The sequence below is a fragment of the Embiotoca jacksoni genome, unplaced genomic scaffold (assembly GCF_022577435.1).
Source record: "Embiotoca jacksoni isolate LCO1_2020_lvr unplaced genomic scaffold, fEmbJac1.0.p SCAF_2, whole genome shotgun sequence".
Lineage (NCBI taxonomy): Eukaryota > Metazoa > Chordata > Actinopteri > Embiotocidae > Embiotoca > Embiotoca jacksoni.
The window spans coordinates 6,247,361-6,260,391 of NW_027185340.1; the positions used below are offsets into that span (position 1 = coordinate 6,247,361).

Here is a 13,031-nt window from a genome sequence, read left to right on the forward strand (position 1 = left end):
GTCTCATCTTTCTCTGTGAGTTTTGACTGTAAATATTCACTTTCAAATGCATACCACTAGATGGCAATAGGTATTTGTTTTCATAAATGGGAGTGATCTTTCTGGCTCCGGTGCAGGGTGTCTTCCCTGTTCACAAATATTTGAAGTACTGAATAAATGAACTGGATTATAAATATTCATGCGGAGACACAATGTGAGAAAGTCTGAACAAACTAAGTGTGGGAGGGAATCTTAGAATAACACATACAAGTTCACAAATGTAAAATAATGGACACTGTGGTCTCCTAAATGTAAGATAAAAAGAAGTAAGGAGAGCAACAGGGTTAAATATAGTGTGAGAATATCTAAAAGTGTGTTCATGTCTGTGCGTGTGGATGGGGATGACATCACTTACCCTCGCTGCTGCCTTTCAGAGTGGCGTCAGATGAGATGCTGTGGGGTCGGGAGCCCAGAGAGTCCAAGCTGTCCAGGGAGTCGTCTCTTCTGTGTCCGCCTCCTTCTCCTCCTCTCAGATGGTAGAGCTCCTCTCGCTCCGAGTACCAACTATCCCCAAAGCCGCTGTCTCGGACGTTGCTGCCTTTCTGACCGGCCGATTCCTGCAGAGCCTTTCGAACACACACAGACAGTCACACGTTCAGGTAGTAGGCTGCCAAATACAATATTTAGCCCCGCTGTGTGTGTGGTGAGATCTCCCAAATGGGGTGTGAAGTCTGTGTTGTCTGGGCTCTCACTCTTGCAGATTCACTCACTGTAAACATGTGCTCCTACATTATCTATGAGGGGCGATGCACGGTCTAATTTAAAGGGAATAACCTCATTGTTTTCTCTTGTCTGCCATCGCTGCCATAACAAACCCACCCTGGATGAGTGTGTTTACTGCATGAAAAGAATGCCGATGCACATAAACACATAAGCAAAAGCCCTGGAGCCGCTTTAACCAGAAAGACTGCACACAAGCGAAAACCTGTCAGCCACTTAAAAAAGAAAATGATTTTCAGATCTGTAATCTGCTGAATCCCAGCAGACAATACACGTCCACAATCTAAACCCTGCGTTACTGAACTTGGATTTGCCTGGCTAAACATACAAAATTTGCTGTAACCAACTGCTATTACTCAAAATCCGTGCAGTCAGTTGAATTATAGAGGCCTCGCACACCACCTATAAATCAATGTGAAAGCGAAGTGCCAAATTCAACACTGGCATAAGCATTGAGAAGCAAACCGGCTTCGTCCAAAAAAAACAGAGGCTATTTTCACATGTAAACTATGCGAAGTGTGTTCCGTGCTGTAAACAAGATTAAAAATAGTTGAATCAAGGGATCAGGTCATTTATGACTTAACATAGCTTTGGTTTTAGTGGGCAGCAAACCGCGGCCCCTCGGCCTATTGCAGTCATTCCTCCGCACATAGTCGACATACCAGGGAGGATACAGAAATGTGCTGCGCAGTGGCTGTGAAAGAGGATTTCACTTGTGCCGATTTCTGGTTTCCACAAGAAAATTAAGCTTTTGTTTCATGACGGCATGAAAGAGACGGCCCGTGGTGATAATTCGCCACTTAGAGGAACTCACCTTGTACAGTGCTGTGCCCAATAATCCCTCAAATGCCTTGAAATTCAGGAAGGGTCCATCATAGAAACGGTCACTCTGAGCTCTTCTACCCAGCCAGTAAATGGTGATCAACACCTGGAGAGAAGAAAAAATAACTTATTATACAGATCATACTACCTGTAAGTGGAAATGAACTGTAACCACCAGATAAACTATCAGGTTATCGCTGCACCTTTACGCTCAGTGATGAATGTACTGTGCAGAGCTACAGCAGGTGATTGTTATGATAGTTGTAGCCCTGCTCTGACTGAGGGTCATATCATCCAGTGCCATGCTCTCGTTTCCAGGCTCATCCAGAATACTCTGCTGCCATTTGTGTGTGCATTAATAGGCTGGACAGGTAAATATAGTGCACCAAAGCAAAAAAAAACATCACTACATCAACAATGCCACACCCCGATTACACATCACATGGTTCCCATTGACATGTTGGCGCTTTGGTTTTATGTCAAGCAAGTCAGAAAATGAATATTGTTGCAGGATAAACAGGATAAAGCTGTGATGAGAGACAGTGTTTCTAGCATGGATTTCACTTGCAATGAAAATTAAAAACTAAATTTGAGACTACTACCACATGTACACAAATCACTTCAAAAAAGAGCCACTGAAACACCTTGATACCCTAATTTAGAGATGGAAGGCCTTCAACATATTTCAAATGTATTTGTTTCACCAAAACAAATTCATAAAAATGGCAGTACTGCAAAAATGCAGGAGCAAATATTGTCAGTCAATTAATGATGAAAAACAACTAAAAATACCAATCTATTATAATAATTTGGCCCCTCTCCTGAATTTGTTTTGTACACGTCGCAGCAGTTCACTTGTTTTTTTTGCAGTGTGCACATAATAAATTGAGTGCGTGAATGAAAAAATAATAAAGGGAATAGGAGGCATCCTTGTGATCAGGGGAGTTGAAATGTTGACAGTGTAATCACAACATTTACATGTGAATGTGGATGGTAACCTTTGTCGGGTGTCATTCCTCTTTTTTTGCCTTTTTGCCCTTGTCATGTTTCACCATCTCCAATCTTATTTAGACATATGTCCCAAAAATATGTGAGTACAAGCAATAAAGCTATTTTTTATGTTACAATTACATATTTAGTTTCTGTGTGTCCAAAAGTTAAGATAAATGTGGTACATTAAAGTACATATCAAAAAGTAGTATCATAACAAAGGTACAAAATGTTTAGTGGCTGTTATTCCTGTAAAATTAAGGGACTCTATTCGCCATCAATAGGACTGTAACTGAAATAAATTATGTTTTATGTTTTATTAATACCACACAATTAATACCCACAAATCAATATCTCAGAAAACACTCACATTTTTCAGCCTCCTGTTGGTCTCTTGATGCCTGTGAGAAAAAGAGCAGAAAAGAGAAGTGTATGTGCATGAGAGAAAACAACAATAAAAAGAACAGAGGGCATCGTTGTTGGGTCTACGTGTTGGGCAGTGAAAGAGCTGGAAACTGACAGCACGATCCAGACTATAGCCAGCCCTTCACTCATTCTCATACAACAGCACAAAAGCTGTGAGGAAAACAAACACACATTTAAAAAAACAAAAAAAAAAAAAAAAAATTCACAGCAACCATAAAGATAGTGTTGGAATTTAACAGCTCTCACAACTGTGGGCCTATTTTTAGGCTACTTGCAAAATCAAGCAAAAACATTTAGTTACACATTAGCACATGGAGGTTCTTATTTCTGATTTCAAAACATGATAAACGTAATTACTACCAATTTAACTACAATCAAGTCTCTGCTGTTGTAAAGACAGAGCTGCAGACAGAGATCTGAGGTTCGACTGTTGACCTGTCTGTCAGTAAATCATTTTCCCAGGAAACTATTAGCTGTTATGAAACAAAACAACCTCAATCGACAAGCCTAATATTTCCCTTTTCCTTATGTATATTGTGTACCTGTCACCTAAGATAACTGTGGTGTCTCAGTAAACAACAATGAATGGCTACAGTACATGCAGTAACTGTAACACTGGCAGTGGAAGATTTACAGTCTGCCTCACATTCCCTACACATTCTTGCTATCATGTGGTAATACAATAGCCACACATGCCTCCCTCTACCCGTGAGCACAGGATTTTCTTACAAGCTTGTTCCGAGCATGCAGTGTGACCAATAAATCTGCCGAGGCTGCGATGCATGTATGGCGGTAGCACTTCAGCCTGTCAATCAAACATGCTCAGGTACCTATAGGGTGCCTGGTTCAGGGGGGGAAAACAATGCAAGGAAGCATAATTAAACGCATAACTTTCATTCTTTAAGAACAGGGACACTGCCAAGGACGACTGAACTGACCAGTACAGCTGTAAAGTGGTGAAAACAACTAAAACCAATTACTCAAACACTGTATTTTACTTGAAAATTTCAACTTTCAATAACTTCAGAATTCCACTCCCCTATAATTTAGAGAGAAATATTGTATTTTCTTATATTTACCCAACAGCTTTGGTTAATAAGTTACTCAGTTGTGAGTAAAGTTGTGTTGTGAGGTCCTTAATCAAAGATAAAACCAGTAGTTTTCAACCTGTTTGTCTTCTGACATCTTACAAAAAAGCAGTGTGTAGTTGGGGTAACATTTCAGATGATCAAAATCAAAGATCAGAGAAAAAGATTGGTATTTTTTTTAAAATTCTTTTCTTACTAAGTAATCATCTGATGACCTCTCAGATTTATCTGCTGTCCCTGTTCTTAAGAATATGAATAGGTTGTTCAAACGAGCTCCACCTGCAGCAGCTACAACAGTAACATGCTGCTCACACACTGATGCTTCAGTATTAATAATCTAATGATATCATATATAATAATATATCACTCAGTGGGACCAAACCAGTACTTTTACTTTAATATCACATCTGGCTGCTTATACTTTTACTTCAGTAGGATTTTCCATGCAGGACTTTAACTTGTAATGAAGCATTTTTATTGTATGCCTTTACTTAAGTAAAGGAATTCAAATACTTCTCCCACCACTGCTACCAATTGTGAACATCTGCGTCTTTAGCTGCTAATTGACAACTAGTTGCAAACTATGTTTGATGGTGTATAGTGGCTTTCTGGAGAGTTTGTTGTTGTTGCAGAAACCAGCTGTAAATGTGCCAGCAGAGAGTGAACCAAAGTAGAAAAGTTGTGGACCTGACAGCTAAATAATGAGCTGAGCAAACATTGTCATCTGATACATTTGTTATTTTCTTGATAATACTTCTGTACTTTAACTGGACTGTTTTTCCACTGCTGTACTGGTACTTTTACTTATCGGAAGGATCCGAGTCCTTCCTCCAACACTGACAGCATTTAACTGGATGGGAAGCAGATCAGCTTTCCCACCAGTGCGCGTCATCTCACACTAGGGGCTTCCAACATGCTAATTCGCCAACTGTGAAAGCAGAAATGGACATTTACCAACTTGGCATAGTGTAAATTTATGGGCCCAATAAAAGACGTGGGAGAAAAAAAATGCCCTCTCTTGTGTGGCTTGGAGCATAGTCACAAAGGCTAAGATTATAGCAGTGGTGGCCAAGTCCAGAGAAAAAGGACCAAAAGTACACTACTTCTCGTAATGCTCATTTATGGCTAGTGGTAATAGCTGAACAGAGGAGAAGATATAAAAGGTCTATTTTCAGGCCTCCGGAGCCTCAGGACTTTGCTGTAGCCTGTTAGAATCAGCTGAGTGCTCATATGATTGAGCACAATCATTGACAAAACATCACAGGGGTCTGATACACAGAAGTTCTATAAAGAGAGTTCAAGCTGGGACCCGATTCCCTGAAGTCACATTATCAGTTTTACAATCAAAACCCCAATGTGATAACTTTGTGTGCTGCAAGGTAGAAGTTTGTGTTTGTGTGTCTCATAATGGGAGTAATAAAGGAGCTGGTCTGAAAACATTTCCCTTTTCAAATTTTTGTGGAAATTCAACACATATGATGCCTTATAATCAGAATTTGTTTTTATTGTTCGTCTTCTGGGGATACAAGAACATTTTGTTTTATGTGCTTCTTGTGTTTGTTCTCAAATGTTGCAGGTAAAAAGGGATGTTCAGGAAGTAAAATGGGACGGTTCAGGGTCAAAAGACCTCTGACAGGAAACCATCCAGCTTGACAAATATGTACGACACTCTTATCATTTCCACAAGCCATTCATTTCAGCCTAAACCTCAGTTTCTATATGCTTACGCAGACTTTCACACCACAACACTCTTGCTGGGGTCAAAGAAGTGCGAGGCAACCAATTCTTCATCAGCCTGAGATGTCTTTCTTTAAACTTCCAGAGGAAATGCAGAGATACCAGAGACTATACTTTAACAACTCCGTCACTTCTACCTGTACAATCATGGAAAAATATAAGAAAACAATCTGCCTAATCAAAAACAGTGGTATAAGCCATACCTACTTTTAATTATTACAAACAGATCAAAATCAGCCCTCGAGAGATTTCTAATTGCGTGCCACTATTTTGCCAAACTTTCACTTCATTTGATTTGAAGGGGTGTAATCGCGTGTTCCGCCAACACAAACCAGAGGCAAAAAGAAACACACATAAACTGGAGAAACATAAGCCACTATTCAAATGTTAGACAAATAATTTCCTAACAGACGGATCTTTTCCATTAAATCGCTTCCATGTGCTGAGGTAGAATGATGCGTTAACATCAACAGCATTTACATGGTCGACCTGAAACTGACTGTGGTCTCAGTCGATGTACAGCCAACAAAGAATCAGCTCAGCTTCTTTGACACAATAACACCAAAACCAAGAGCAAAGCTTTAAATTAATGGGTGTGTATGTACAATCAGACGCATACCTCTGCAGTGAAGATCACTTGCTCTGCCACAATCCATAACACCACATTTAACATCCTTCATCTGTGCTCTTTCATTGTCATGAGATTCTTTGGATTTAAAGAGGCACCCAGACACTCCCAGCGGTACTGACAAACTCAAGACACAGTGAGAGTTTGAATAGAGGAGTCAGCTGTGGGTGTGACAGTGTCGGACATCATTGTGTCGTACTTATCAGAGACACTGCAGCCTCTGTGAGCAAACAGGGTGAGGCTGGCATTTCTCTCTCCGAGTCAACTACAGAGCACAAATATAACCCTTGTGTTGCCCTTTTACAGTCGGGTCCGCGGCCTGTGTTGTAGAAACTTTATTGGCCGCTCGGCATCATCGCTCGTTTGATTTCACAATCTGCTAACACAACACTACGATGAGAAGTGATGACAGTGCCATATATTAAACTATGAAGAAGGAGCATGCAGTGCCAGCTCAGTGAACCACACCCAAAACACTAACACACAGGGCACTGCGTTTGTCCCCTCAGCCTTAACCAATGAACGCTCAGACTTTTCAGTCAATTTTAAACTACTTAAATAACTGCACGTACAGGATGAGACACAATACACAGTGGTGTCGAATAAAATCTAACAGCACACTGTGTAGTCTGTATAAATCCATCTGGGAAACAACACATTCCTTCAGGTAGTTCAAACATTTGGTTTGATCTACAGCCAGAGATCAAACTATTGCATAATCCGAATCATGCAATCACACGGCGCAGCCACACCTCTTATCTATTGTTTCGAAGGGGCCATTGACATTCCTCAAAAGGACAATGAATTTTGATGTCGCTGCCAATCTTGTGCAGTTTCCTTTTCTTGGTTTGGAGAGGAGCGAGTGCTTGTCAATAATTTGCTTAATCAAAGAGAGGAAAAGAAACAAGACTTTGGTCCTCCTCTCTGTGGGGGACTTGTTCTGTCAGTAACTGGAGGTCACAGAGCAAGAAACTGGACAAATGGTCAGAGAGCCCTTAGCTCAGCAACAGTCACAGTAATACCACATTGGATACATATTCCATGACCTGCATTTAAAAAGGTACAAAAGTACAAGTACATAAATATACTTTAAACATGCAATGACTGATTTTTTTTTTAGCCACCTGTTTGCAGTTGAAACAAGTGTGGGAACATAACACTGACATATCTTGTTAGCAAATTCAGTCGGGTGTTAAATAGACTTCAAGACCGAAACAGTGCTATCACTCATTCCGAATCATGTTTGTATCCATCTGAATAATATAACTCCAATATTAACTCTCTTTTAGCTCCGTTTTTAGTTTCAACCAACTTCTGAGAGAAATATGGAGCTCTGTAGCTGCTTGGTACTGAACAGTCAAGTTGCCGGCCGGGCAGCTGAACAATGAGCTGAAGCTCGCTACATATTTCTGTAAAGCTGAAGGGTGATGATTCTCTGCCGGTTCATCACTTAGGTGTCGTGGAGTAGGAGTATAAAGAGGCATGAATGGATATGCTCAGGTAGAGTGTGAATACCTTGATTTGTCATTAGGTGCAGCGGTAAATAAGGAAATGTCTTTCCACCGCTGCTCATAGCTTGTTTTGTGTAGTATCCGAGTTTTACAGTATGAAAAGCCCATCATCGCCACATCAGATAAACTGTAATTCATCTTTAACTATGATATACAGTAGGTATGAGACTGAGTTTCATGCTGTTGATACGTTAGAATAAGCTGAATAAGTGAGTTCCTCAGTAACTTCAGTATTAAAGCAGAGTGTTATATTACAGTAAAGTGGCCCTCCATCCACTGACGTACACTAGATGTCCTGTTTAAATGTTAGCTCTGTTACAAATAGTACTTGTTAAAACATTCATAGGACTCGAGTGTAAAGCAAGCAGCTGACATTTGGTGTCACTCGGGATACCTTGGCATGTTCTAGCCTTTTCCTTTATGTCAACTCAGACGTGGTCCTCGTCCAACCGGGAGTCCAAGCGGCTGAGTTGCCACATTGCAGCTAAGGGTCTACAGGAAGTGGCTGAAGTTGAATAGAGCACTTTAAGATGTGATGATTCATCAGCATTACTCTAACGCCCTCATTTCCTGGGCAGCTGTTAGAAACTGACGGAGTTGGTCTAAAATAGGTGTGAATCATAGTCTCCAATGATGAATTAGATTCAGTCTGGTCCGAACTACACATCTACGTGTTTAAAACGTGGTTGCACTCTGTTCAACACATGGATGATGTGATTAAATCTCCCAGAGCACATCAGCCAGCAGCAGCACGCTAAACCCTTTTATCAGTGTGCATCTCTAACACAACAGTTTTTCATGCTGTATTACAATTTTGATTGAATGTGATTGTGAGAGATAAAGTTCTTTATCATAGAAAGGGTTACACAACACGAGGCTAGGTCAATTGGTGGCGAGGCCAATACTACAACAACAGCAGAGCTCAAAGGTCAGAAACGACATTCAATAAGCTTTTATGGCTGTCGTAACGCAGTCTGGTTTGAAATAAATTGTGCTCTGAGCCCGCGTTGCTTCAGTCAATATCTGGCTCAAGGTTCACGTCAAGAGACACAATCTTTGTTAACAACTTCATTTAAAGCAATTCTAAAACAAAGAAGTTACTTTTTCAATGTAATACAGTGTGTTTCTTTCAAAAAACAAGGTTGCAGCAAGTGTTCTTTACATTATTGATCAATGTCAATTATTTTCCCCGTTCCTCTTGTTAAAGTGAACCACTGATGTTCATCTTACAGATCACGAAGGATGGGCTCATTTTATTTCAAAAATATCAAAATTACTAACAACTAATTTTACATCATTGCAATGTATTGTATATATGTAATAACTGTTGTCTGCGATGTAGTGACACTAAATGACTCTTGTAAATGATTATTTTTGGACTTTGGCCTGTGGAAGTACAAATGTTGGGCCTTTATGCAAAACTCTTTGCAAACAGCAACCAACCCTGATGTCACCCATTGGTTTGTGAACTGCTGCTTTGAAACCTTGAGTTCTGTATTTTGTCCGTCAGCATCTGTTGTTTTTTTTGGAGCCAGGAGTGACCATATTCGGACGAGTTGGCGAGGAGAGACGGGTGGAAGTGAGTCAATCTGATAGGGAACCTGAGGACACAATGCCCACCGACCTATAGCAGAAACCTGACTGCGCCCCACGCTTGTCAAACAAACCAGACACACCCTGAAACATACGGCTCTTTGAGGACTGATATCGAATTAATGACGGTATTATTTTCAGATAAGCCGCTAGAAGACTAATAAGAAAGAGTGACTCTAGTGAATGACACCATTATGACTTGTGGAAAAAATGCATTGCCCTTGTATTTAATTAGAGAAGTTAATAGGAGTCTATGGAGCCAAAGATTTTGTGGAGTTAACAGCAAATATTCACATTTGAGAAACTGGCAGAACATTCGTCATTTCTGTCTGAAAAATGACTAACATTTGATTACCAAAATAACTGCTGATTCATGTTCTGTGAGTTGGCCAACTGATAAATCTAAAAAAATATTTCGGCTTTATTTTAAACATCAATCGGTCACACTTTTCATACAGGTTAGTGTAGCTAGAAAAAATATTTAGGAAACTACTGCAATAAATAAATAAATAAAAACCACAAAGCTGAAAGACAAGAAAAGGTGAGAGGGTTCATAAGGGTCTATATTCCTTGTGAAAAGCAACATAGAGCAGCGACAGAATAACAACCTCATTGCTGCTGAAGCAGACAACAGTGAAGCTGAGCAAAGCACCTGTCAGACTGGGTTTAAGGGAGTGGAGGTTGGACAAACACCAACGGCAAAGACAGCTGATAGAGACAACTTTCTTTCCCTCTGTGCTCTTTGTGGCTCATTTGCCTAGGCTCTGATAAGCAACAGCGCAATAAAGTCATTGGCTGCATATCTGCTGCCTTGTTAGGGATTCTCTCCTCATGTTACTCTTTGTGTGCCATCTCTCTCTCGCTCTCTCTGTGACTTATAAATACTGAAGCTGGGAGAGATACATAATTGCGTCCACCCACACAAACTATTCATCTTGTATAAATTCTTAGCAAAACGAACACTTGGCGCAGTTAAAACCTGCCAAACATGAATTACTGTGATATTCTATTCATCAAAACTGACTCATGAACCAAACAGTAGAAGACTTGTTTTCATCAGAAAAGCTATTTACATCTTCTTCTTCTGAATGAACAGATTCTGTATGAGACACAGTGATAAAAACACAACCCCAACTGCTAATCAGACTCAAACTTTCACATCACACATACAAACAAACAGACACGTAGGTGGGCTCTGAGGATCACATGCAGGGGGGGGAGACTGCAAACTATTTAAAGCTCCTCTACCGTGAGTCCTGATACCATTGCAATCAATCCAGCTTGTCAAAGTGACCCCAGGTGCTAAAAATAGGAGAGCGAAAGCAGTCTGACCAAACCCCCAAATGCAGATGGACATGGTGGCAAAGAGCTGAGCTACAGACTTCTCAGAAAAGTGGGGATTTTATTCTTTTTTTTAATATATCTTTTTGTGATACAGTTCACTTGGTAGATATAGTATCAGTTAGCCATCATGGCAGGAACATGGGCATCATTTTTCCACCGTACTACTGTCATACTGTGACAAGTAATGATGGGGAATGGTTATGTAAAAGGAGTAATGTCTGATATCGCAGAATTATCTTTATGACACTGAATCAGGCATTCATTTGCCGACAATTTAAGGCTGCCTATCTTTTGGTTGTTTGATAAAAGGGAAGGCAGATTTGTTAATTTAGAGTCCATATTCCAGTTCATTTACAGTACATCTGCCTCTGCATGTGCCCATGTGACGAATGGGGTTTCGACACGGCTGTCTAGTGTTAGTGTTCAGACAGACGAATGCACCCAAAGGTCGTGGCAACATCTCAAAAAGGGATACCAAACCTATCTGCACAACTACTGTATGTTACAAGAAATAAATGAGACAGTGGACAGGAAGAACAGAACAAAAGTTCCACGGCCTTGGACTATTTTGCCACCTAAATGGATATATTTCCTAATAAGTGCTTCGCTACTTCAAGTTTAACAACCTGCAGGCACTGCTGCTCGAGTACTTTTCTTTATGTCTGCACGGCACACTGCTGTCTAGCCACAGAGGGAGAGCCACAGCAGATAGACTGTGCACCGAGCTCTGCCTCTCTGCCTCCTGAAGGCACACCTCTGTAAAAACTGAACAGGTTGTTCAACATATTGCATGCTTCTTTGGCGGGCACGCAACTGAAACAAGAGCAACGGTTTGAAATTGAAATAAATAATAAACACTATGGTGTGGGATTACACTACACTAAGCCTCTTTCCACCGAAACTGTCAGGAAGACCTTACTTTAAAATCTACAACCTGCCCCTGTCAGTTATCAGTTACTTTCATGATTAATTTTTTGTGAATGGACTCCTGATTTGATAAATCTGTACCAACAGGAAATTCATTTGATCAGATATTTTTTAATCAGATCAGACATGTGGCACATTTTTTGTTCTACTGGTGTGTGTTTTAATTCATTTCTCCATCCATCAGAGGGATACGCTTCAGCAGGTGTTTACCAACAGACGAATACATGCACACTGAAAATAGCACTTATCTTTTTTTTTAACTGCAGCTTGAATCATGCCTCACATGAGAGAACATGTGCGCTAGAATACTGAACAGTGTGGAACACACTTTTACATCATCATCCTTTCTGTGTATAATAATGGAAGCATGAATAGACAGAGTTGTTTAGATCAAAAAAAGAGTCAAAAACATCCGTTGGTCTCATTTTACAATAGGATCTTAACTGTGATTGGCAAGGATGGGTATCAAAGTCCTGGCACCAACATTTTTACAAGGCTCAAAAGATGAAAACTTACTGGACTGTAACTCTTGTGGACAAGTCTTGAAGATCTCCAGGGTGAAACAGCTGTGCCTCCTTTAGTCCGAGCTTCCCGCAGGCCTTGAGGAAGACGTTAAGGTTGTCCTGGATCAAAGAACAAAAGCAGGGATGAGGGCTGTCCACCTCTAGAGGCAAAGAAAAATCACTCAAGAATCCTCTGGCAGGGACACAGCCTACAACTGATTGCTTCCAAAGTTCATATCACCAGAGACCAGAAGCGGACAGGGAGGAGCATGTGTGTAGCAAATAAGAAGTGACCCAGTGCAGAACACACAAACACACACACACACATGCAGGAGCTGAGTGACAGCGGCAAAGCCACCTGTGGGCCGGGTTTAGGGTGGGGACAAAGTCAAACCAGGAAGGATGACATCAGAGCTTTGCGCAAGTCCCACCCAACCGGCCATGCGAGTGCAAGAGTGACGCACGCAGGGGCACATTGCCTACTGCCTACTGCCTTCTTCCTCCTCCTCCTCCTCCTCCTCACACCCTGAAACTGTGCCCTCCTCTCCCTGCCAAGCCCTTTACTCGAGAATACCTGTGGAATCTGTGGGGTGGTGCAGTATTTTGGAGACATCTGGTTGCTATGAAACAAGAGGTCGGGTGACAGAAACCGACAAATATTTCCCCACAGCAACTCAAGAGGACATGGGAGTGGAAGGACAGT

At 40.9% G+C, this 13,031-nt stretch overlaps 1 protein-coding gene across 10 annotated transcripts in view; it reads right to left on the reverse strand.

Annotated features, from left to right (window-relative positions):
- LOC138201094 (LIM domain only protein 7-like) overlaps positions 1-13,031 on the reverse strand; it is a 47,653-nt gene that overhangs the window by 22,558 nt on the left and 12,064 nt on the right. For all 10 annotated transcript variants that reach the window (XM_069154253.1, XM_069154244.1, XM_069154245.1 and 7 more), the window contains exons 5-8: positions 12,342-12,448; positions 2,942-2,972; positions 1,574-1,687; positions 395-605 (exon numbers count right to left, since the gene is read on the reverse strand). In XM_069154253.1, coding sequence (XP_069010354.1) covers positions 395-605; positions 1,574-1,687; positions 2,942-2,972; positions 12,342-12,448 — 463 coding nt within the window. The remainder of the gene's footprint in view (positions 1-394; positions 606-1,573; positions 1,688-2,941; positions 2,973-12,341; positions 12,449-13,031) is intronic.